Raw genomic sequence first — 27274 nt, forward strand, 5'->3', positions numbered from 1 at the left:
ACATAGTGTACGCTTTTATTTCTCCTCATCCAAATGCATTAAAAAAAAACATGGAGACCTCTTCACAAAATCTCCATCGCTTAGGCTACGTTCACACTTGGCGTCTTTTTTGACAAGAAAAAGTTGACTAGGGCGCTTTTGCAGTGAAGAAAAAGCTGTCAGCATTTTGCTTCCATAAAGCAGCTACTGCTACAGTATCCTAGCTAAAGCTATGTGGAGCGGTGCTAACGTTAGATAAAACAAAGCGGTGGAGCGAGCTAGAGAAAGAACAGAGAGAGAGAGCGGTGCTGCTAACGTTACATAGAACAAAGTGAGTTCACTGTACAGGGAGCATCCGGTCATACCGTATAAGAGTATAACTCGCTGTGCTCTGAATCCATTTTTTTCTTGTTGTTATGGAAATGACAGGTCTGGCTATTCTGCTTGTCATTGGTCGGATGTCAAAAAAGCACTTGATGTAGGGCATTTTTTTTTTTTTTTTCTTCAGAAAAGTTAAACTTTTTCCAACTTCAAAAAGACGCTCCGAGCTGCAAAAAAGAAGTCGGTGGTGGCGTTTAAAAAACCTTTTGAAAACACGGTTTTCTCCATAGGATTATAATGTAAAACAGACGCCGGCAGCTTCAAAAACGCCAAGTGTGAACATAGCCTTATAGTGCAAAAGGTTACACACACTGGGACGGATGTTAAAGCAGAATTCCAGCCATTTTCTTCCCAGCCGTTTTCCATTTTTCCATCATACTGATTGATTTTGATCAAAGTATTGTTCATTGTTTCACTCAAGTGTGACTTACACTATGTCTTACTTTCCCCCTTTTAAACGTAAAGCCTATTAACACTCAATCTAAAATGAGACATTGGCAGAACAATGATGTTCTGTACTACATGGTACAGTTTTGCTGTAGCATCCATTTTTTTGTTTGCCTTACAGCTGTGACAGCAGACACGGAGGAATGTTAACCGAAGCATTGAGAACTTTGTAAGTGTACAGACAGTTTATTAAAAAGATATATAGATATAGATATACGTATACAGGTGGCCGCTGTCTTGGGAGCTACTGTCTAAACTATCTTTTTAATAAACTGTCTGTACACTTACAAAGTCCTCAATGCTTCGGTTAACATGTAGGGACCCTCATTATGTTGCCGTGGAAGTGTGGTGATATTTGGAGCCTTTTTAGTGGTATAAATAGCAATTTGTTTTTATGTTCCCTGTGCTCCGACTACTAGCGTTACAAGCTAATCAGCGGTTTGCGGTAGCTTGTTTCAAGCTACAAACCCATTTGATTAGCATGAAAACATGTCCCAGAGAGCGACAGAGTGGGTACACATCTGTTATTAACCCCTAGGTTCGTTTTGCGCCGGAATTGTCCTTTAAGTTTGTTTCCATCCACATGTTTTTATGTACATTTTGGAGACAGTTCTCCCAGTAACGCATCAGCATCAGTTGCCCTTTCAAACTGACTGAGTCAACGTGTTTATTACTGTATTGTCACCATGACGATAAAAGTCTACTAAACCTTAATAAAGACGTCATTGAAAACCACAACAAAGAAGGTCCCCTTACCTTAAAACAGTACTTATTCTCATCCAAACCATGATCTTTCCCTAACGGTAACCAAATGGTGTTTGTGCCTAACCAAAACCTTAACTATAGCGTTGTCACATTAAAAGTCTGATTTCTTTGACGTCTGTTTTGGAAGCCACAGACGACTGATGTTGTCCTGCTGACAGGAGCATCAGATCCGAAAACACTGCTGAGTGTTCTGTCATTCTAGAGCAGGGGTGTCAAACTCATTTTCACTAAAGCCCAGTTCAGACCAAAGATTTGCGACGAGACGAGTTGAAACTTGCAACTTCTTGCAACGAGCCGGTCTGCAGCGTTCTGAAAGCTGCCAGTTCACACCAATGAGACGAGACGGTGTGTCATCTCCATAACAACGCCTCTTTGTACTTCCGTTCTAACCTCCGACTTTTAGGCTTTTTTGTAGCTGGATATATCATTTGTTTCGTGTAAATATAAATGTGGATAACGTTGGTGATATTGAGATGCTTGCTGCAGTTGCATTTCTAGAGTTTTATTTCTCTGATTCACGGCTTTGTTGTAACGCCGCTGGGCGCTCCCTCTCTTCAGTCTCTCTCTATCTCGCTTACCCCTCAGTCACATTAGCTACAAGAGACAGCGGAAAGCTATCTCTATCTATCAAAAAAAGGCTCGTCATTCAATACCCAATTTCAATACCTAAGGAGTAAATCTCACCAGCGTCAGTGAGCCAATCAGCACGCAGCATGCTTCCACCAAGATCTAAATTTGTTTGTGATTGTCTAACGCTACACGTCGTAGAGACACGCAGGAAAAACTATGTTAAGCACAGAGACGGGGCTCACGTAGTAGGAGCTGAAAAATGAATAAAAAGATGCGTAATGTTGTAACTGATTGTTGAATGGAATTTATAAAATTGATATTCAAAAGTATCGATCAGGAACAGGTATCGAAGATATGGTATTGGTAACGGTACCGGTGTTACGTGCCGTGTTTTGTTGTTCTCTACTCGTGTGTGTTTAAAACCTTGCTCTTTAGTTTACATTTTGCGATTCATGCGTGAGACCGCTTTGAGTTTCATGAGTTTCACAATAACTAATTTGATTCATCTTGAAATGTTTTCGCCTTTCCCTTGGTTTTCCCCCAGGCCTTATTTAATTGTTACCGCCCTCCGCCCCTAGACACAGTAGGGGCGTAACGACCAGTATTGAACATTTGTGAATGACACCCAGCCCTAAATGTAGCTCTATGTATAATGAAGCAACAATTTGAAGAAAGTGATCGGTATGATGGAAAAACAGGATCCAGAATAACGATGGCTTAATGTTGTAGCTCAGGCTGTGTGACCTGGGTGTCCTGCGTGTGTTAGATGAGCGTTAGCTGCCGCTGCTGATAATCACAGAGGTGCCTTTATGTCCGGGGGTCTGCTCTGATGGCATGCGGAGGTGAGGGGTCACATCGTAGTGGGCGGGGCCCGTGCTGGCCGAGGTGCAGTAGCCCCGCAGGCTCTCTTGGTCATAGAGGTGCTCCAGAGCGTAGCCTGTCAGGGAGTAGGCTTTATGCTTGTCCAAGTAGGGCCGCGGGTGGGTGTGGGAAGGGTAGAGGGCCGGGGCAGAGGCGGGTGAAGCCGAGCACGGACCCGGCCGCACAAACGGATGGTGTAATGGCAAAGAGAAGGGGGACAGGTCTGTTTGGAGGTAGTCTTTGGGCTTGTGGAGGCGCTCGGGACCTGGACTGCTGAGCCTGGACAGGGAGGCGGGACTGGGCGCAGGGCTGATGGCCTGACTCAAACCTCGACACACCACCGTCTGCAGCGGCAGCGGCAGCGGCCCTTGAGTATACTCGGTAGTGAAGCATGGACCGGGGCCCTTGGGCAGCCCATTGGCTGGCCCCAGTGGGGCATCCGGAGGGCCCTTGCGCAGCTGAAGTCGACTTTCTTCTTCCTTGATCATCTGCTGCGTGGCACGGATCAGCGTCTCGATCTTGCTGGGTTCCTGCGGGCTACAGTGGTAGTGGTCAGCTTGGTAGCGATCCCCCGAGTCACTGGCTGAGCCTCCGTCTGGAGAGCTGACCACGCTGTCCTCGTCCCAGTGACCCCGGCCTGCAGGAGACACAATGAAAGCAGTCAATGCAGAGGAAAACAAGATCCAATACTTTAATGCCATTTCAACCCGGTCGATAGGTGTTTGGTGAGCTCGCACAAAACAAGAGCAACAAGAACCCTATACCTCGCATACAGTGTAGTACATGTTCAAAAACACTTTATTTTTCTCATACTGCCCATGGTTGCTGCACCTGTATTCACCCTCTGTCTCAGACGCTCTGTTTGAGCGCCTGTCTCTTTTAAGCCCCCCTCTCGAAAAAGCCCAGTCTGCTCTGATTGGCCAGCAGTCCACATCTCGCTCCTGTTGTTGTCGCTGTACATCCAGTGTCCGGCTTCAACTAATACAGTCGGACTTTGAACACCAATAAAGGCTCATGAACCAAATATGACACAAGTGGACACATTTCAGCAGCAGTGTGACCCAAAAACGCAGCTAACGTCACTATAGTAAGCAGTGCACAGTTATAGAATATAGCAGCACTTTGTATAAGCAAAAATCGCAGATAAAGGCTTCTGAACCAAATTCTACATAACCGGACATGTTTCAACAGCAGGGAGCCAAGATTCTCTTTCATTGCCGTTAGCATGTAGCTACATGCGCCAATGTTAACACCGCAGTAGCTTAAAAAAATAAAAAATAAAAAAATAAATCACTCCAGTCCTGCCTACCTGGAGCAGATGACCAATCATAGCCGGCCTTCTATGATTGCTATGAGAGTAGAAAAAACGTTGAAACCAGAGCGTTCCGAACAGTGTTCTGAACGTTGGAGTGTCAACTTCTAACTTTAAAAAAGAGCTTAAGAATGTGCATCCTGAACATTTATAAGTAAAGGTAGATGGCCACTGGGTCCACCACTATATAATTTACCTACGTATGTAGCCATGGCGTAGATTTAACACAGAGGCATAAATCGGCCTTTAGTCCTCACCGTTGTAGCTGTGGATGGCTGTGATTTGCGGCACGCTGCTGTCATATCCCTCGTGGTTCTCCAAGGAGCTCTTGCTCAACGGTAGGACGGACCGGGCGGTGCCCCACCACGCGTCCCTGCCAGTCGGAGGTGCTCCGAGAAAATAACGCCCCGCCTCACATCGACCACGCTCACAACTCTGTCCTTGACCATGTGCGTGGAGGTGTGTGTAGCCGTCGCTGGTGGTGTGATGGTGCTCGTCAGACAAGCTGTAGCAGCGCGGGCGGGGATCAGGGATCTGCCTGTACACACAGGACGCGTCCAGGCCTTCGCTCTGCTCCAGCAGCTGAGGGGAGGCTGAGTCAGTGAGGGGGCTGCTGCCCCACGGACTGTCCTGGTCCGACTCAGATCGCTCCGTCTGGAAACTAGGATACTGCAGTGAGAAAAGTGGGTAGGGAGAGAAGAAAATATATTATAAAAAATCCTGAGGCCACATTTGAGATGCTCAGTTATATATATATATATATATATATATATATATATATATATATATATATATATATATACATATATATATATATATATATATATATATACACACACACACACATACATACTGTATATATATATATATAATTATATATTTTTTTTAATCTATTATTTTCCCTAGAAACGAGATATTTTTATTTATTTATTTTACCAATGATTCACCTCAATATTTTCTGTTCGTACGGTACCGCTGACGGCGACTACATCATATCCGTTTCCATCAAAACAGAACGAAAGCAGAAAATACAGAAAATCCATATTATGTACTTCTTTACAAATGAAATAGATGTCCGACTGACTGACTGACATGTGCATTTTTCTTAGAAAAGAATCCGTTTTTAGAAAGGTCTCATGATATATTGTCTCTAGAAGTGTATTATTCAACTTTTGTTTTTGTTAAAGAAGGAAAAGAAAATCACGATACTCAATACTATCGAATCGCAATACTTCTAGAATCACAATGAATAAAAATCGTAATACAAATCCAATCGGCACCCACGTATGGTGAAATAATTGAATCAGGACAAAAGCATATGGTCCCAGTCCTACTATATTTCTAGATGTTTGAAATGGACATCTTATCAACCTTAGGTATAAGCAAACCAAGCAGCATAAGGCATAATTACAAATCCTTCTAATTTTGTCATCATTTAAATAATTAAATAATAATCTATTTATTTAAGCATTGTTATGGTACTTGTTTTAATGTTAGCACTGTTTCTACTTCTACTGGTTCCCTAGGCAGAGCGAGTCATCCTACAACAAAATCAGCAATCAACAATTAAAAAAACAGAGACTCATTTGGGTCTGAGCATTCTGGTTAGCTCTGTATACTCATTGCCTATTAAAAAGGTCCTCAGGAAAAATGCCAGGATGAGTGGCAAAATTGCCATAGACATTGCGGGTCATGTGACAGAAATGTGTTTTCCCGTACGTAAACATTACAAAAGAAACAGCTGTGCAACAACGAAGAAAGTTTACTGAGCCTCGCAAACACTCTGAAACAAACTAACAAAAAATAAATAAATAAATAAAAATAAAAAAAGAGACAAAGAGACCTATCAGGAAACATGAGCAGTCAGACGAACAAGGTAGACAAAGTTATTGGGAAGAGTTAGTGAGAAGTTAAATTATTATCCAGCATTCATCACATTTTACACATTACTTTCTGGGTCTACGTTGGTTTACTTTACTTGCAGTAGTTGTCTACATACAGTAAGCTAGACGTCCTTTTTCCCAGCTACATCCTCCAGTTCTTAGATCCTGCGGTGCTTCCAGGTTATATGGGATAATTAAACCCTCCAGCAGACATGATAAGCAGATGCCCAAACCATCTCCACTGACTCTTTCCAATGGAAAAGAGGAAACAGCTCTACTCTGAGCTCCTTTCAGATGCCCCCCGAGATGACGACCACAACCTCCCTGTGAGGGAAACTCAATTTGGCTGCTTGTATCTGTAATCTTGATGTTAACAACCTGTCTGAATGCTCGGAATCCTTGCTTTGCCGGACTTTATTGTAGCGACGTTACCTGTCATACGTGTACAACGTTATCGTAACCGATAGAAACTACAAAAACAACCCCCAAGTTACAGTACCAGAACAACAGTAACAAACTAGAATTTAAATCAGTGGTGGCCAACCTTTTTCACGTCAAGGACCCCTAAACTGACACAACTGAAACCACGGACCCCTTTGTCCCAGGGTCCCCCCATCTGATAGGATTTTTAGCTTTCAGATGTTTTATTAGAGAAAGCATATGAAACCCATGGCTAAAATAGTCAAACATTATGTCCTTGTGTTACATACAGTATTGATGGAATTATAGTGAAAATAAAGTATTCCTCTTTTTGCAGACTACCCCCTGGAACCCCTCAAGGACCCCACTTAGAAAACCACTGCTTTAAATAATACATGATGGTACGTGACCTAAGGAACCACTGTATGCTCCTTTCAGCCTAAACAAGGTGTCATACCAACACAAAGTTTTCAACTTCCTACCAGGAAATACTCCCTAAATATGAACTTTGACAGGGTGCGATTTGCTGGGGGGAGGGATGCGTGGGATTTCCCCCTTTCTGGTCTACATATCCCTCTGCTGAATAATTTTTAGCCTCCCCCCAGAGTGACCAATACTAATTCACCAATAGACCATATATTATAAACCTAAAATGTAAAAAGTATTTTAAACTAAGTAAAGCGCTGTAACGTGAACAGTCTATAGTGCCATAGAACAATAAAATCAGAGCAGCAGTTGCTGGTTGTATTTAGCGGCTACAGAGCTCGCTAGCCGGCTACCAGCGGCAGTTGTTTAGCCACCAACAGGTGACTGTGAGCCGGCTACAGACACCGCCAGATGACGGTCCTTTCAGGGGCCGTGGTGGTGGAGTTTAGCCAGAAAAAGTGAGCGTCATGCAGCGATGACAGTTAAGTTTAGGCACCAAAGCGACTCGTTAAGTTTAGGAAAAAGATTGTGGTTAAAACACTATCGAGGAACGAACGAGCGTTTCCTGGGTGAAAGTATTTTGTTTTCGCTGCGAACTGAACTCCGCTCTCCGGCTCGAAAGCACTTTATTTTACGTTGACACCACGTTGTGCTATTTCACTCTGAGATTATTTTCCGTTGAATATTAAATTGTTCATAAATAGCCTAAGTGTCTTGGCATGGCTGGCCGAGTAGCACTATATCCATGGTATTGTACAGTAAAGGAGGATTTAATTCTTGCATGTTTTGTTTTGTTTTTCATCATCAAAAAAACAAATCTCAAAATCTTTTTTCACAATCGCACCCTGAACTTTGAGACCACTGTTTATGTCAGCATCACATCATGTGTGATTTAAAGCTGAATGACCAAAGTCCAGTAACACATACAATCCTCACCTGTGTGTATGGCGAGAGTCTAGCTTTGGTCTTGGGCCGGGATACTCTGCTCTTGGGAGTTCTGCAGTTCTCCGTAAGGCTGCCGGCGGTGCTGCTGCTGTTGTACGGGAAAGAAGCCTTGGATGTGGTCTGGTCCAGAGAAAGCTGGAGGCCCTTATACTCTGTATCCCTAAAGACACAAGCAGATATTCCACGTGGTGCATTCACAGTAATATTGTTTATGTTTTGCATTTGCATGTCATAGATTTAATACGGTCTATAATTACACAAGGCGAGATCCCAGTCCCCTGGAAAGGCTGTTTATCAAAGAACACAAACAGCTCATGTGTACCTGCGTGTTTGGTTTTTCTCTTAAAAAACATAAACATCTGTTAAGCAATTAGAGCCTCATGATCATGCTGAGAGGGCCAGCATGCGGAGAGATGTGTGTTTGTGTTCCTGTGTTCCAGCCGATGTGTGTGAGGATGACTGCTGGGAGGGGTGGGGTGTGCTAAGAGAGCTGGAACGGCTGTTGGGATGCTTGTTTTACCAGAAGGATTGCTGCAAGGCCTGTAACAAACGCTCTACAGAGAGAAAGCTGTCCAATCAAATACACTGGCAGATTAAAGGCTATGTCTGGCTAAATCAGGCCCATAGGAGAAGCTTGGATGTCTCACTACTGGGAAATGGGAATTGATTTCTCGCTAAAGTGTTCTACAGATCTCACCATGGATGATGAATCAAGTTTGAGGACAGAAAAACCTGGACAGGGTTTGCTTAAGACAAACAGTGATCCATCATCCATGCACATCTCCCCTCTGTCTTAATCTCTCTCCACACAAACACAGCTAAATACATACATGCAGACACACTTCATAGGATTTGCATCAGTTAAATTACACATGAACTTAATGTTATCTATAGTGTCAAATCATAACAGAAGTTATCTCAGGACACTTTCCATACAGAGCATGTCTGGACCACACTGGCTTTTTCGTCTATTTGTGATTGACACTAAAGTTATTGAGTAGCCTTTTAAATTTAGACTTGAAAAAGAGGACAAGGTAATGGTAATTCTTGACCTATTACAGACCGCTGCACCTAAAGTTTTTTTTTTATGTTTTCTTTTTATTTTCAGAATGAATTGTTTGGGCTAAGAAACTCCAGTCTTGATGCATAGACTGTATAACTGAAGCCAAAACATCTCGATCGCCTTCTGGTGGCTGGCTGCAGTGCAGGTCATAAGCCCCGCCCTATTTATGTTAGCAGATGTGACATGGGCCAAACTAAAAAGTACACGTCGAATACATTTTTCCCAAAGATGGTTTCTGTCATTTTAGGTAGTTCCTATCACGCTGATGTTTGTTTTAAGTGTTCATTTTTCTGATAAGTTTGGTTTTTATTAGTTATTTGAGGCTAAAAAAACGGGCTGAAACATCATGATTGACAACTAGGATTGACTCGCGATTGGTCGGCCGGGTGTATGGGCGGGAGTTTGATACCACGGCTCCACCGCCCGATCACTACTGCGCGGACTCTGGTTCCAACATGACAAGATAGCAGTGCCCATGTCCGAGATATTTTGGCATCGCTTTTGTACAATGGGAGGAAGTGGAGAAGCGTCGTCCATCTTGTTTTACAGTCTATGATTAAACCTCAGGAAATAGTCCTAGTAAAAAATGTCATCACGATTTCCCAGAGCCAAAGGTCACGTCTTAAAATCGCTTGTTTAGTCCAACGACCACTCCATTACCCAAACATTTTCAATTCACAATCATACAGGACAAGGAAAAGCAGCAAATCCTTACAGTGCAGAAGGTGAGATCTGCGTTTGTTGAAAAATGCCAATTGATTTATCACCCAAAATAGTTGCTCATTTGTCAACTAACCGCTTCAGCTCTAGTCTATTATGTTTACATAAGAGTGACCATTGGTTAATACATTCATTGATTAACCCACACGAAGAAAGACAGAGCCCAAACCGTCTGTGTGTAAGTGGATTATTGCTATCAATTTAAAATTTTACTGCGTAACTTTTTGATATTAATGAATGTCCGTTACTTTCAAGCGACAGCCAAATGAGTTGCTACAAAGTTGATTAAGTTTTTAACTATCAGCCCCACAAAACTCTCTCTGTATTTCTCAGTATGGATATGTTGTGATGTTGTAAGATTGTGTCGTCCGGTGACTTTCCCGCGCAGAAACTCAAGTGAAGATAATTTTCTCTTCTGAAGAGTCCATCATGTTTTTTTAATCCTCCGTGTCCTCCTTGGCTACTAGCAACTGCGTGGAGGAGGGGTGGGGGTAGCGTGCAGTCACGGAAGGCTTGTATCATGTGGATGCGCCAACAGTTTTGTTGTCATTACTTAGAATTCCTCATGGGGGGCCACAGAAACTACGCACAATAGCTTTAATAAAAAGAAATGGTAGCACTCTAAAGCAGGGGTCTTCAACGGTTTTTAGGCCAAGGACCCCTTAACTGTAAGAGAGACGGAAGAGGACCCCCCACTGCTGTATATATCTTTAAGTTGCATGTTAAACTGGGCCGGATGGATAAAAATGAATGGATACATATTATTTATATCATGTTTTATTGTTAAACTTACATGTGGAAGGCCCAGTGAATCCTTAAGCTTAACTCTTTTTTTCACGAATAGGCCAATTTATCTTTGCTATTAATAGGTTGGATTCATAATATTGTATATTTGAAAAAATAAACTTTCAAAAACATTTTAAACATAATTTGGCGGCCCCCATGCACTTACTCTGAGGACGCCCAAGGGGTCACGGACCCCCTGTTGAAGATCTCTGCTCTAAAGCATTGGCACACACATATTTAGCCTTTAACTCATATTGATTTTGGATATTGCACTAGTCCACATTGCGATTTCCATAAAGTTGTGATTAATTGTGCAGCCCTAATGTATACACACATTGTTAAAATTACTAAATTTGACAAAACCGCGGTACAGCAATGAAAGTGTTGGTATTGGGTACTGATGTTGTGTTCACTTAGATATAGAGGGTTGTAGTGCATGCGTAAGATAACAGAGTGACGGGTTTGCGCTAAACCAGAACAGAATGAAGTAGCACTGGTTAAACAGACAACGTTAACTATTGTGAGAGTCAGACAAGTTAAACATGTGGTTACGTGCTTTTGCTGCAGCCATGCCTTTATTCAAAGGATTGCTAAATCACTGCCAGGTTCTGGTAGCAGTGGCAGGCCCACGGACCTAGGACTGGAGGTGCAGAGCTTATCAGAGCTGAACACACAGTGGGAGTTCACATGCAGGTGAAGTGGTCTTATCAGCTGTGTTATCCATGGCTGTATACACTAAAGCTACTGGGGAAACAAACTCTGCTCCAGACTACAACACTCCAGAAAAGCATACCTCCTGCCCACATCCAACTGTCTGTCTTTTGTCCCATGCATTACGCAAAAAGCATACGGCCTCATTTCCACCATCACTGTGTGGCTCAATCCATACAGTAGCTTAAAAAAGATTTACAAAAGCAGAACAAGGAGGGAAATAAGGCTCCATTCCCCTCACAGCAAGCTGGAGCCCATAAATGCCCATCAAGTTTACAGCCTATCAATTAAAAGGCCATAAACACAAAGCCGTTATGGATTTGATGTAGGAGGTAGAGGAAATGTGTGTCAAGCTGTTCTCTGCCTCTGAAGGCAGCCAGCCGTGCTGCTTAATGGAGGGTTTTATGGGCCTTATTCGTTCACGCGCTCCCTTGTGCATATCTGTGAAATATGCACATCAGGGATACAATAATGGGATAATAGGCAAGTAAATGGTATCCCTCACTTACTAATAAGAGTGTGGCTCATGCTCTGCCATGATTACAGTTTGATTTTATAGGAAGGAAGTGAGAAATAGCAGCTTGTAATGAAGATTTTAGTGGCGACCTCGGTGCGGTTGAACTGTTTGCGCAGGATAAAGGAAATGCAATCCCAGCCCAGTCAGATAAGCTTCATTGCCTGCCTCTGTTTATATAATCTGCAGGCAGAGCTGCCAGTCTTAGATAAACTCTACCGGGTGACATAACGCCACCACAGAGAGGACACCACAGGTAACACGTGAGCACACTTAGTAATTATGAGCTCAAACATTATGACATACAGTAACTGGCATACAAGAGAGCAGACACAGTGATAGAACAGGATCGTCAACTACCGCCAAAGGCAGAAAGAGCAGGAAAGTTTTCTCGTTTTCCTAAAAGAAATCAAAATCACATTTCCTTTTGTTTCTATCTCAGCCTACAACGACAAAGACCAAAGAAAACAGAATATGACTTGACTTAACTTTCTTCATTGCCAGATTTTGCAAACCAACAAACACGTGTCACATTTCCAATTAACCTCCAGTTAATTTGCTTCACAGCAACTGTTTGCGTAAATCTCTAGTACTAACACTCATTATCTTATCAAAGCAGAGAATGACAGCACAACAGAGATGTGAGCCAAAACTCTCTGCCCTGGAGCTGCCATTAAATTAGTTATTCAGTTACAAATTATGAAAGTAACTAGTTACTTCAGAAAGTAACTATTGCGTTACTTTCAAGTACATTTTTAAATGCTCAAATGTGACCCCACCTCCACCTACTCCTCTTTAATGGAACTTAAAATACATGTGCATGTTCAATTATTTATGATAAATCTGAATATTATAATGTAATGGACACTTAATACAATACATTATTAACAGAAACAATGTACACAAATCTGAACTATTTTAATGTTGCTGTGGGACAAAGTGAGACTAGCCTCCAATCAAATGCCATGTATGTAGATATTATGTTTATATAGTGGATCGATACAAATGACACAAGACCTCAACAGGCCACAACTGGGCAATTAAATTATGCTTGTTAAACACTATCTTGTAGTGCAAATAACGTAAGTGGCATGATGTTTATACTTGTGCTGGTGTGTGCGTCGAGCCGGCATGTGTGTGTGTGTGGGGGGGGGAGTAAGTGACAGAGCGAGGGAGAAGTGAGAGAGTGACGGCGATTAGCTTTGCAGCGAGTAGCGTCTCTAGAGTCATAGTGAGAGAAACAAAGTGTCTACCCTGTTCTTTCTGACCACAGTGGGAAATCTGTAGCAGGAAAAGTTAACCCTCTCCTTGATTTCATAACCTGTCTCTCTCTCTCGTTGACTGATTCGCTTGTGTTGTTCTTGTGTGTCCGACTATGCGTGCTTTCGAACACCCGCCCAACTCTACCTCTGATTGGCTTACAATGACATTTTACTCAACCTCAGCCAATCGTCAGCATGTATGCGCTTGTGTCGTGCACTGCCCACTAACCAAGGAACAACAGTAAAACTAAACTAACGCCGTTAGTAACGTCGTTACTCCGTTATTCCGCCGTTATTCCCATCACTGTTGAGGACGCATTGAGATCCGATCATCCAGACCACATTTGGAGGTAGTCTGGGTAGTCTATTTCGACATTTCACTTCCAGGATTGTTCAGGTGCAGCCGGAAATTCTGCCAGATGTCCGTTACCTCTCGCTTTCTTTGTGTTGGCTAAACTCCGGTGGATTTCTGAAGACTATGGTTAACTGCTCCTCCGATCTCTGCAGGGTAAATCCAGACAGCTAGCTAGACTATCTGTCCAATCTGAGTTTTCTGTTGCACGACTAAAACAACCTTTGAATGTACACATGTTCCACCAAAACAAGTTCCTTCCCGAGGCTATTTTGCAGCGGCTCCGGGCAGAGCTTAGCACAGTCCATGACGATTGTGATTGATTTAAAGAAATGCCAATGAACCAGAGCACGTTTTTTTCCCCATCCCGGAATGCTGTGTAGACTCGCCAGACCTTCCTGGCAGTATTTAAGAATAGCGGCGGATACTCACGTGAGAACATAGTTGACACTGACGATGCAGTGAGGTCGGGATGAGCGGCTGTTGTGTACAATGGTTGCATAACTCTGAACCCAGACCCAGCCACCAGGCTTGGCCAAGAAACGGTAATACTTTGTGGTGACCTGACCTTTCACCAGCACTACAAGACAAAGAGATAGGGAAGAAATCGCAGCAACTGATTACTGCGGGGAAAACAATACAAATCATAGCATATACTAAATACAGCAGCAAATTGCAGCAACATGTAATAAAGGATTAAAATCAGACAAATCTGAAATTGGAACAGTGTATTTTATCTTATGTTATTGTGAATAGATATAAATGAGCTGTTTTATATGAATGCTTGGAATTTCCTAATGATTAATCATTTTTTTTATCATAATTATCATAAGGTAATAACATAACATGAGTTATGACATAACATAACATAACATGACAACATAAAGTAACATAATATAGCAGCCATAACATAAGAAAATATAATATACTATAACATTGTATATCCACGTGTACTGTGTCTGTTCTAGATCAGTGTGTTTTGTGTGTGTGTGTGGAGAGAGACTTTGTAGTAAGGTAAAACAAACCTAACTCACACAAGTGATGAGCACATCGCAGGTGGAAGGAGTCACAGCTGTGGACATGATGATAGAGAGTCTTCTCAATTAGATCCTGAGGCTCGTAGCCTGTCAGCTCTGCAACCCTGAGCAACACACGCACGCACACACACAGACACGCATGTAAGCGCACACACACACACACACACACACACACACACACACAGGGTTAATTAAGCCTTTCCAAATTTGCTTGACTTACTACACTCACATACGAACCGCACACACACAAAATATAACATACAAGTATGCAGAAGTAGTCACACCCACCCACACTATTACATACTGGACAAACAGGTAACGACTTTGTGCAAGGGAATACAAACACTGTCATACAGAACGTACCGCGAGTCGAGGAAGATGAGCTTCATGTCCAGGCTGGCCCTGAACATGAACATGTTGCTGTGCAGTTTGATGTCAGTGACAGCGCTGGGTGGCAACGAGTGGCCGACAGCCACCAGCCCCACATTCTGATAGCAGCCGTCAAACGGAGACATGTCCAGGCTGTACTGACGGATCTTCAGGTAGCCACTACAGTGGATCACCTGGGCCAAGAGCGCACAGAGGGATACAGAAAGTATAAATGTCAATCCGTACATGTTCCAGTTGCCCATGTCCTGTTCAGGGCCACAGGGTCAGGAGGAGTGCAGCATCCACATGTTGTCTCCTGATTAAATACAGTGTTTACGCTATATACATTTCTTAGGGGGGGGGGTCTGCTTTAATTGTTTATTAGCTCTGTGTGATATCTGTAAAGCTGAATGGACTCAATGGTAAAACAGAATATATTCTGATCCAAAGAGTCTTTCTGTGAGAGGAAGGATACTGCTTTTAAGAATACTTAAGAATAAAGCAAACTGTTGCAAAAACGTTACTGGTGAAAACTTCCACCCCACATCCCCCGGTGGTGGAAAAGAAATCCAGGCAGAAACACTGAAATATGTTTGATATTTGTGACTTCTTGTTGATTGATTGTGTCACCCAGGCCAGTTTAGGGAGCTTTTCTTGTCTTTTTTTTTGACAATGACAATTCAGCATGTCACCTGTACTCTACCTGAGGCTTCAAACTAACTTTACTGCTTCGTGAATAAACTCAGTCTTCTCATTCATTTTGGGCCACTCTGGTGACACAGCAGAGGAGCCAACGCAGAGGGTTCAGAAAAAAAAAAACCACAGGGTTGTCTGGCATTAAAAGAAGAACCTTTGAACCTGGACCTCAAATTCTGCCTGGCCCCAAAATCATCTGGCAAGGCACTGCGTTGGCCAATCAAACGCGTGCAAGTGGACATCGATGGCAGATTACTTTGTAACGTGAATGGAGTAATTCTAGTGTTTACCTTGCCATCTTCATGAGGAAAAATAAAATAGTTGCAGCCATGATAAGTTTCCAGCATTGTAAAGTCCTGTTCCTCCGTATGATAAACCATAGTGCACTGTGTTCTCTACACTACTGCACAACCTTTTTACATTACAGTTTAATTGCTTTTTCTTAGATTGGTTTTCAGTGAGATATTATTGAGTGCAGGCTATATAGGCCTTGTGACTTGCTGCCTTTTAGTTATATTTAAAATATAAATAAATGATAATGCTCTTCTGAATTTATTCTTTTTTTAAGTTTTTTTGTTTTTTTTTAAATGAAAAAAAAAATGTAAAAAAGAAACGCTAAGAGTTTCGATAACGAACCAAACTGATAAGGAGTAGGCATCGATAAAATCCTAAAGATAAAATTCAAAGGAACTAAAGGATTATGTATTCAAGTTATGTATTTATTTCTATGGCTTTAGATAAAAACAAAACAGTGCTAGTTACAGCCTACAATCCTAAAGAACCGCAGTTCAGAACCGCCCCTGGGAACGAGATTAGTGAGAAGGTATTTTGAAAATGGGAATTTGAACATTTTCAACCTTTAAGCCAACATGTATGTTAATTCCTAAAAAAGTTTGAACATCTACAGCTCCATGACGAGTGAGAAAAATTATTAGCTTATTAGGTCCTGCCCCTACTTCACAACATCATATTATTACAAAACAAAAATATATGCAAATACAGCATACAATCTTTCAGGTCTTACAATAACTTACAACAATACAACAATAGACAACATTACCTTTACATTACGATTCTATTCCTATGTTTCGGTCTTATTATTCCTTCTGATTTCTTTAATCTATTTTTGAACTGAAGAAATGGAAAAATCCAACAAGCTTGTTGCTATAACATTCACTTGTTACATTCATGCTCTCTAGGGGATGATCCCTCTCCATTCTGGACACTCCACTAGGACCACCTTCAGAACGAAATTTGAACTTTGCACACAAATTAGCACGTAATCTAATAAGCAGATTGGCATGAACTTTGCTGAGCAGAATCACGTTCGCTGAGGATGAACCATTTGGGTTTGGTTGATCCCACGGCCTTTCCTTTTCCACCACCCTCAACATGTTAACTACTGGTAAGTACTAAGACCAGCAAAATTGTAATGTTGTTCATTCCACTGACCACTGCATGCATATATTGTAGGGTGTCATGAGCATCGCAGCCTGTAGCGACCACTAGCAGAGCTTCAGACTTTTAGTCTTGTTAACCTTAAATACAAGGCAGTGTTTCCGCTAGAATTGTTTTCAGCAGTGAGGTGGGGGCGGCGTTTTGAACGTCAACAGTCAACACGTTATCTAAGTGAAAACAGCGTGCAGTTTGCTTTATTTGCATTTATTGTTTCTCAAAAGCATCATATCACTCATATGTCTTACAATTACATTCCAGGATATAGTGTTAGTATGTGTCCCTTCTCCGTCCTTTCTCGCACAAAGAGTCTTTGGATCAGAACAATGTTACTACTGTGAGTCCGCTTTACAGATATCACACATTCCAGACACATTTTTTGCAATGTGCATCTCACATCATATTTTCACTCGCTATGACCACTACTTGACGGCAAACATTTAGTACAATGACCAGAAATCTATTTGGAGGATCAACCTAAAAATCACATTGGGGAACTGTTTCCTTTTTTTGACCTACAGTACGTCTAAGCATTTATCGCCAATGAATATAAAACAAATTCCCTAAAAATGTACAATATGGTTTCTGAAGTTTGACTTTTAGGAATGTTAGTTGGATTATTTTTTTTAATTGATTGATTTTACTTGACATTGACCAGAACATCTCATTAGTCATCTTTCAATTTGTCAAATAAAAAGTCAAAACATAAAATAAAAGACAGCCGCAGTTTAGACCTACCTTGTAGCCTCCACAGGTAAGACCAGCATTTCTTTTAGCGAGGACACATTTCATTCTCAGAAAGAAGGAGCGCTCCATCTCATACTCTGCAGAGAATGAAAATGTCAAAAAAAATAAAATAATTATTTATGCTGTACGATGAGTCCGTGTCATATATAGTACAACATGGCAGGGTTGTTGATTACCGTGAACAAAGTGTGAATGATAAGGCTGGTGTGCAGTGAGGACGGCTGTCATTTCATCATGGTCTGCTGGATGGATGTATTCATAAATGCTGTTTCCCGTCAATTCTACCTGTTGAAGTGAACATTCATCTCAGAAGTGTGACACATCGGGGCCAACATACCGGAGGAGATCACACTGAGTTTGTCAAACCAACCTGCGACAGGCCCAAGTGGACTGATGCTGTTTCTGATATGTACATTATTTTCCCATCTGGAGCAACCACAAAAATGAAGCCATCTAAAGTCTGAAAGAAACAAGAAAACAAGCGTTATTTTAGATATCAACTAGGGCTGATCGATTAATCGTTTTCAAATCAAAATCGCAATTTGAAAGAATGCAATTAGCTAATCGTGAAGACCGCGATTGATCTAATGTGGAATATTTAGTTGAATATATAGTTAGTTGAACAACATTTATTCCTCTTTTTATTATTATATTTACTATTTGTTTTATAAGATAAATGCTGGAATAATGTTAAATATCACTTATTTCTGGAAATTGATTCCTATGTTCCTCGCATAAATATAAAGAGCAGTTTTGATGGTGTTGTTATAATGTTCCAATGGCATGTTTTATTTGATACACAGACATTATTGAACTTTAGCTATACTTTAACTAATAATAATCGCAAAACGAATCGTAATCGCAATATCTGGGAGAAAAATCGCACTTAGATTTTTTTCCTTAAATCGTTCAGCCCTTATATCAACAAAAGGCCAATAGTAATGTTTCTGTCTTGAATACCACTAGTGCCTTATTAATATGAATGTGTATCATAAAACTGTACATAACTCTGCAGACAGATTGATTGTTGGAAACAGCACCGAACAGGACCGCAAGGCCTTGCAAAGAGTGGTTTGTTCGGCTGAGCACACATAGGCGGTGCCCTAACCTGCCAAAAGGGTATCTACACCAGGCGCTGCGCTTTATGATGAATCATCACAAATTGAAGGAGCTGATGGGATTACATTTCACTGGAATTGTACCTTGTACGATTTTTCATGTGACAAATAAACTCGACTGATTGATGATGAAGTAATGATTTGAAGAAAGATGTGAAACACAATATCATGTGTTATTTTGTGTCTCTGGTGCTTCCACACGCATACAAACTTTGAAAAAAAAACATCCATGCTGTTTTGAGTGAGATACGGGTTTCTGAATGTGTCCTGCCTTCAGTCTTTTTACGTAGCTAGCCGAGACGAGGGGCCTGGGGGGCTAACCGTTAGCATGCTAGCTCATTCTCAATGGCAAAACACTGCTACAACACACACAAATTCACCCTAATCTACTAAATAAATTGTATAGAACTACTTACATGTCCCTGTTCTGCAGGTATTCCGAACAAAGTTGGAAGTGCGCCCTCGTTTAGAAGAAGTCTCCCGGCTAATCCTGCCTTGTACAGGCCGAAGTTGGAGAAACAGCTAGCTAGCTCATGTAATCCTTACCTAGCTACTGCGCATGTGCAGACGTTGAAAGGTGTTTTTTGAAAATGAAACCATGTAAACCTATTCTGGTACAACCTCAAAATACAATTATGAACCTGAAAATGAGCATTATATGAGCACTTTAAAGGAACAGTTGAATTAGAGACTGAGTCACCAGTTCATACGGTCAATCTAGCTCTAGTCTATATCCACGACGTTCCACTTCTGGGATTGCTCAGTTGCAGCCGGAAATTCCGACGGGTGTCCTTCTTTTCTCGTCTCTTCTTTTTTTTAACAAGCAGCGTATTTCCATAGCTGCTAGCAATGTTGTAGTACTGTGTTTTTGAAGGTCTCGGAAGGGACTGCATTTTTACTCGGTTTTGTCTCGGTCTCAAATAAAGAGGACTCAGGATTTTATTTCAAGATCGGTCATGACCACAACAGCCTTTTGATTATTTTATCAAGGCATTTCTCATTATATGGCAATAAAAGAGGTGAATGAGAGTCTTAAGAGTCTTAATTTGTTTTCTGTGGGTGTTTTTTTATGGGAATGTGGACCTTTCAGATCAATTTGAGGAGTGCCTATGGTTAGCATTTGACTGGCGCTGGTCTGGTCTTGGTTTTGACTGGGTCTCAACCCCTCAAAGTCTAGGTCTTGTCTCAGACTTGGTACACTCTGGTCTTGGTGGTGACTTGGTCTCGGCTTAGGTGGTCTTGACTACATCCCTGGCTGCTAGCCTGCCACCCTGCTAGCCTGCCGCCCTGCACCCTGCTCCATTGTGTTGCTGCTGATGTGAGAGGGGCTGCAGGACAGATTGAGGCTCTGTGCGTGACCAGGAATGTCTTCAGCTCATTTCACTCTTAATGCACAAGAATGAAGGCAGCAGGAGGCAGACGGTAGTAAACCACACACACCACACACACACACACACACACACACACACACACACACACACACACACACAGTGTCTGCCTCTGACTGAATAGTAATAATAAAAAGATGTCAATGTCTTCTTAGGGTGAATTTAAAAATGTAAAAAAAAAAAATGTATTCCAATGAACATTTTAAGGGCATTTTAAGTGACATGGTGGTGTCTCAGTCACTTGAAAACCCCGAAATCCACACCTTTTTTCAGGTGCTTTGTAAAGTGTGAGAAATCATAGCTACTGTAGTAAGTACCTGTAAGAGATGGGAGCCTAGCTCCTGGGTGACTCCATCCAAAGTGCTGCGGCTTACATGACCCCAGGACTCCCCAAGGCCTAGTAAACAAATCACACACACACACACACACACACACACACACACACACACACACACAGCAAAAATAGGATTACAAGAAACAACATGTCAAATTTTACAATGAAAGCAGATGGGAGACTTTAATTACAGCAAATGTAATAATGGTAACAACAATGTCTATAAGCTGGTTATACAGGCTAATATAGTATATAGGCAATTTTATTATTTTATCGTTCAGTACACTGTACTTACTGAATATGCTTTCAATTCAAAGAGTGTACACGCATGTAACTGCATCAAATGATCACAAAAAGGAACTACTGTGACGACAAGAATATAAAGATTGGTCTTTACTTCAAATATAAATCATACATGCTGTATGTAGGCCTACTGTATAAAGACAAATTATATTAACGTCCATACTGTACACATCCACACGTTCAACATTTATTTTGTTGCATTTTATATTGTTTACAAATTACAAAAAACATTTGACTTGCATATGCTTTTTATTTATGTTGTTAGTCGTTGGTGCTTTTTATATAGTATATTTATATATTTTTTCACATACCCATGTAATAGCCCTGTCTATGCCCTATTATTTGTTTTTCTTAATTGTTATGTTTATTTATCTAGCTACATTGAGAGCAAATTCCTTGTATGTGCACATACAAGTGGCTAATAAAGCTCATTGTGATTCTAAATGAACTACTAGCCTACTGTTCACACTGTGGCTACAATAGTGTCTGCAGGGAGAAATGTTGGTACATTGATGGGCTTATTGGTTTACAATTAGGGCTGCAAAGGCTCGTGAAACTGCAGCATTGACCATCACGAGTCTAAACTCCACCCAGTGCAAAACAATGTCTTGATCTGACGGCTTGCAGCCTACAGCACTACAAATACACCATACCTAAAATTAGACTCGGATTTTTTTTATCGAATCGTTGCAATTGCAGGAGCGTGAAAATGTATTCATAAACCCTTCACAGCAGTCGTAAAAATAACATGGTCAGATGGTGTGAGGCGCAGAGCCACAGCGGACCGAGCAAACAGGAGTCCGTGGATGTGCAGCGGCGATCCCTTTCAAATGCAAATCCCGCTCTGCAGAGTAAACAGGCGGCGTGCAAGGATCACAGCGCCCCGCCGCCTGCCCGCTTCATACGGAGCTAATATGGACTTCACGTTCGCACAAAAAGACACAATCAAATTGCCCCCCTAAAGACACCCACGAGTGAAAAAAAAATCACTGGCTTCCACTTAGAAAAAAAAGAACGATAAATAGCCTAAAAATAAAGACAGAGCCTTCAAACACCGCTGTGAGAACACTCGTTTACAGTAATACTGGTTCGATAGTTACAATAGTGATTGTATCATTTAGCTCTCAGAGGCGTCTATTAATATTGTTGGTCTCATACACGCTTTAATTAGTTCTCACAAAAGTCCTGTAGGCCCTCTATAATTATAATAATACTACTAATAACGCCTATTATTAGGACTATTGTTATAATTATTTACAACTCTAGGAGGGCTATACAGCTTTTTGTTTAAACAAGAGAAACACGGGTCAGTCAATTTCAAAGAGTTAAATTCACAATCCTTTCTAATCACCAGCAAACAAAATCAAATAGGCTATGTATTGATATATAGCCTAAGTAATTTTGAGGTTCTCGTCTAGATATTCGATTGGTTAAAAACATCCTAAAATGAAAGAAATTAAATGAATTCGGGTACAGGAAGCTGCAAATAACGCAGTTAGGCTACATAAAAAAAACAAAGCGACAAGCAGCACACGCACACGTGCTTCACAGTAGCCTACCGCGGTGTTTAAAATGAACTACTCAGGCTTCAACTAAGGCATAAGCTTTAGCCTACAACTATTTGGTGATATTATGTCCAGACCTTAATTATTATAGAGGCTCATTCCAAAAAAGACACGGTGCAGGATTCGGCTGAGGGCTACCGGCCCGGTTTGGAGAATAAAGGCAGTGTATAGCGCAGTGTGGATACCGGGCTGATGTGTGCGGGAGCCGGCTGCAGGACTGCGGCCTGCTGCACTTGACCTGCCGCAGGCAACCAACGGCTCATCTGCGGCCCGAATGGACTACAGAGAGCATCTGCTAATAGCCTACAGTAGCCTAAGTGTGGGACTTTTATTGTGAAGTGAGCAGCCTTCCACTTATTATTTTATTTCCATCCAACGTATTGCTTTATTAGGCTATATAAAACACAATATTGTTAGTCACTAATTATTTCCATTAGGCTACTGCCATTATCTTTCAGACAAGATGTGGGAGTCGACTCCAATTTGATACATTATAATTATTATTTTTTACATGATTTAAGCAGTGGTTCCCAAGCATTTTTTTGTTGTTGCTTGTAAGCCCTTAAGAAAGTGATGTCTATTCTTGACGCCGTTCATTACATGAGTGGTAAGCAGATAGCAGTGGCAATCTGAAGGCTTTAGAGGCCTGGAAGTGTCCAGAGTAGCCTATCGCAAGAAAAAAATAAAGTAAATAAACAGAATTATGTGTAATTATTCTTCCTAATTTTTCTTCCTTATCACTCCCTCATCTTGTGACCCCTCCGATTTATTTTAGAACCCGCCCAGCCCCTATGTTTTTAATAAAAAAAAAAAAACTTAATCTAAATTGCAAAAAAAACCACTTGAAATTAAACTTGTTTAAATAACTAAATATAAAGGACAAATGAATACATTTAGTAAACCGATCACTGAGAGCATAATGGGATTTTTTTGCTGCATGATTGTACAGTTTAATAAATACCACGCTGAAAAAAGTCCGATCCGGTTTGAATCCTTAAACTAACCTCGACGATTAAACCTCGCTTTTTCCGTTAACACATTATGACACATAATAATAATAATAATAATAATAATAATAATAATAATAATAATAATAATAATAATAATTATTATTATTATTATTATAATAATAGGCCCAATAAAAATATGATTACGTATTAGATATATATTAGATAATACACTCTTTGGAGTGCGAACAAGTTGCTGAGGGCACGTAAGCAGCAGCGCATTCATATTTAGGCTATTGAAGATAAGTATTAAAAACTCCCAGTGACGTTGGCGGTTTTTAAAGTGTTGAGAACGTAAATCAGCCAATCAGATTGCGCAAACACGCTCCGTGTGGAATAATAAACTAGCTCAGTTGAGCCATTTCATATCTCATTTAGTAGCCTACTCTGCAGTGAGGGGTGAAAGCTGGGAAACCTTGAATTGGGTTGTTGTTTTTACACAACATTACACATTGATACCTTGGTCCTCATAACATTACTTTTATTTTGTGTGGACTTCGTGTTTGTGATGTTTGTCACAGTAAAATAGATGCAAACGGTTATTTGATCTAGCAAATAGGGAATAGAGAAAACCAGATGAAAAGTGATATATATATTTTTTTTTGCCTCCCTTTCTGATTAAATTTCTTTCAGGTCTCAATACATTGTAGTGTGGGGTATCATGTAATTTAACCCAGAATGGACAACATGGCTGAGGTCAAAGGTTACACACACACACACACACACACACACACACACACACACACACACACACACACACAGAAAGGAAAAAGTCCTTTGGTACACTCCAAATTAAGAACACTTTCGCTATTCTTCTCCCCACTTATGCAAAACTACTACAGCTCTCTCAGATGGGCTTCTTCATAACTACATCGCCACATGCTCGTGGTGGAGTGTATTTGGGGGGTGTGGGGGGGTTTGGTGTAAAAAGGTGTGAGGAGCCTGAGTGGAGAGATCCAGCCTTTAAAAACAGCAGGGGGGGATTTAACGTGGGAAAACACAACACGGCCTGTAAAGGACAGAGGAGTACAACCCTGCAGCGTGCATGAGCAAGATTGTCCCTTAAATTATTCAGAGAGCTCCAAAGAATGCTTATGTTGCCACATGTGAAACAGCACAGTATGACTATGCCAGATATCTTCCCCTCATGCAAGCAATGCAGAAGGCAACTGGTGTTACTGTGCCACACCGTCCCTGAGAGCAGGCTGTATAATGTTTTTGGTGTTAATTATGAAAAACACAGTCAGGTGCTGTACGTATGTTGCCTTACTAAGCATGCCTTTGCAAAAATAATGTATTTTGGAGGGAAGAAGATGCCAAAGAGTTGTGCCATCACAACATCCTGACTGAAGGAAATCTGAGCTGTCAGCCTTTCCACCATTCCAATGATTCCTGACTCTACACCAGATATTTCAAGCTCATGTTGCAGCTTTATTTTTATTTGATTTTTTAGAATCCTGCAGTTCAATAATAACTGGTTGCTTTCAACAACCCTACTTTTTGCTTTATGCATTCTGTTTAGAAGAATCTGCAGTATTTGCCCCTCATTTTCACTCTTTCTCACTTTTATGAGATCCAGCGATGTAAATTCTAACACAATTGTCGATTTCAAGCTGATTGGATTTGGAACGTAATTCAAATAACATGAATCTGCCTGTCTCGCAGTTTCTTGTGCATAATAACAACAACATATGCTTACCTAACAACGTTTACATTTGGTCAAGGCACTTTTCTTACCTCTTAGCTGATTTCTAACTTAATGGTTTTAAATCATGTCGCTGAAATAGACAGTGATATCTATGTCCCATATATTGTCTTTACAGTGGTCATTTTCTCACCAGAGGTGGTATTCTCTGTGTTATAGGGCGGGGCGATATGGAGAAAATTAAATATCACAATATTCTTGACCAAATAACATCGATGTCGATATGGCGACGATATTGTAGGATTGACAATTGGTGCATTACCAAAATATCTTCACAATGAGATGTTAGATAATTAATCATCAATAACGTGGATATAATAACTAAGCGGGTAAAGGCAAATAAAACAGTAAGTGTAGTAAGTTCAGAAAATAACTTCACTTCACTGTAACACAGCCTTTAAAACCAGGAAAAGACCACACTTGTGTCATCTTATGATATCCAAAATCTAAGACGATATCTAGTCTCATATATCAATATAATATCGATATATTACCTCGATCTAATTGTGTAATATTGGACAATTAATAATATATAAACTGCAGATGACGATGATCATTTCGCTGTTCAATACAAGTCTACCGTCACAGCCCCGTGTAGCTGCTTGGCTCTCAGAGTGTTAAAACACAGATCCTTTAGTGTTTCCTTTGTGTTGTCTTTGTCACTGCACCTTCCCTACAACACAGCCTGCTTCACTGTTACAAGGAGCTCCATATGCTGAGGGATCACACGTGCAGATCATACTAATATCCGCGGCTGTGCAGCAGTCACGCAGGATGGAGCCTCATCACAGCTAATCTGCTGCCAGGGGCCGCCAGGGGCCCCCGGAGAGAAAAGCACATCCCTGCCGACTGCACGGGGACACGGACAGACGAACTCAGGGACACAGGAGACTACTTCTGCTGCTGACTCCATATACGCTCATATACTTCCTTTCATTTCAGAGAATATCATATCAGAAGACTTTATTCTATTTCAATATCACCGCGATATGACAGATCTTACTCAGGGAGATATATTTTATATATATTTTAATAGTATTAGTATTTAGTAGTATGCTAACGCGATCAGGACATTATGTAGACTAATACAGCAAAGCAATTTATTGAAGCTGTAAACAATAAATTATGAAAAATGTCTCTTTTTCCTTAATTTTGAACCATAGGAAAACATTTCCTTGAGAGTAACGCTCACACTAAAGAACAAGACAGGCTAAATAAAAGTCTTCTACTGAGATGCTATTTTTATTTAGAGAATTTGTAAAACGAGGTAGCCTATTTTTTTGTCAGATATTTTGAAACGAAAATAAACTTTTTTATTCCTGTAAAGTTATGAAAATATCTGTTGAGTTACAAACCACCCGGGAAATGGAATGTAGGCCTACCTATCAGGAAAATAAGAGAACGAAACACTTCTAAATAAATTATTTAATATCAATAAAATACTAATAAAAAAAATCACGCATTTGCCACAGCATCAAGCAAATAAAATATGACTAGGCCTACTACTATTACTATAGCCATAGCCTACTAAAAGTAGCCTATAATACCAACATAATAATAAAAAATAAAAAGTGTTGTCTTATCCATGCCCTACTTGTATCTAATTAGGCTATACGCCTATATAAAATATGAGTGTTATAACCTAATAGTTTGCCTAGTTGATTAGTCTATAGTGTTAAGCTATTATAATTAATGATAGGCTTCATTTAATGTTTTAAGGTCGCCTTTTTTGTTGGATTTATTTCACTCACACTATTCAAATGCAGCTCTCTTACCTTCAGGAAAGACTATTCTCATTTTCAGGTAGCTTGTTGTCAGTCGGATGATTGAGGCTTTATCCAGCTGGGAGGTGATAGCGGACGGAAGGGGCAATAGTTTAGCCAGTTCATAAAATTCACTATTTTCCTTTTCCCGCCGAGTCCGGGCAGCATTTTTAGATTTCTCCTTCATGTTGCCGACTCTTGTTTCACCGCCTGGCTGCTCTTCCACTCTCTGTCCCGCTGCGGTCAGTCAGTGTCTGTCCAGGTGTCTCATAGCATTGAAATGGAGCTGCGACGTCTCCACACATGAAACTAGATTTCTCCCTCAGGTCGGCCTAAAATCCACAACTGCTGGCGCGTGAACACATTCCCATATTTCCAGGTTTTTCTGGT

At 40.9% G+C, this 27274-nt stretch overlaps 1 protein-coding gene across 1 annotated transcript; it reads right to left on the reverse strand.

The window, feature by feature from the left end:
• Positions 1 to 1038: 1038 nt before the first annotated feature.
• sim1a (SIM bHLH transcription factor 1a) lies at positions 1039 to 27071 on the reverse strand. The gene is made up of 11 exons (XM_078253588.1): positions 26897 to 27071; positions 20525 to 20604; positions 18072 to 18161; positions 17878 to 17986; positions 17693 to 17778; positions 14798 to 14997; positions 14432 to 14538; positions 13830 to 13977; positions 7981 to 8149; positions 4573 to 4984; positions 1039 to 3640 (listed from the first exon to the last, which is right to left on the reverse strand). The coding sequence occupies exons 1-11, from the start codon at positions 27069 to 27071 to the stop codon at positions 2916 to 2918; spliced, it is 2301 nt and encodes a 766-aa protein (XP_078109714.1). The 3' UTR covers positions 1039 to 2915.
• Between the last annotated feature and the right edge of the window lie 203 nt (positions 27072 to 27274).

This window comes from Sander vitreus, chromosome 6, assembly GCF_031162955.1.
Source record: "Sander vitreus isolate 19-12246 chromosome 6, sanVit1, whole genome shotgun sequence".
Lineage (NCBI taxonomy): Eukaryota > Metazoa > Chordata > Actinopteri > Perciformes > Percidae > Sander > Sander vitreus.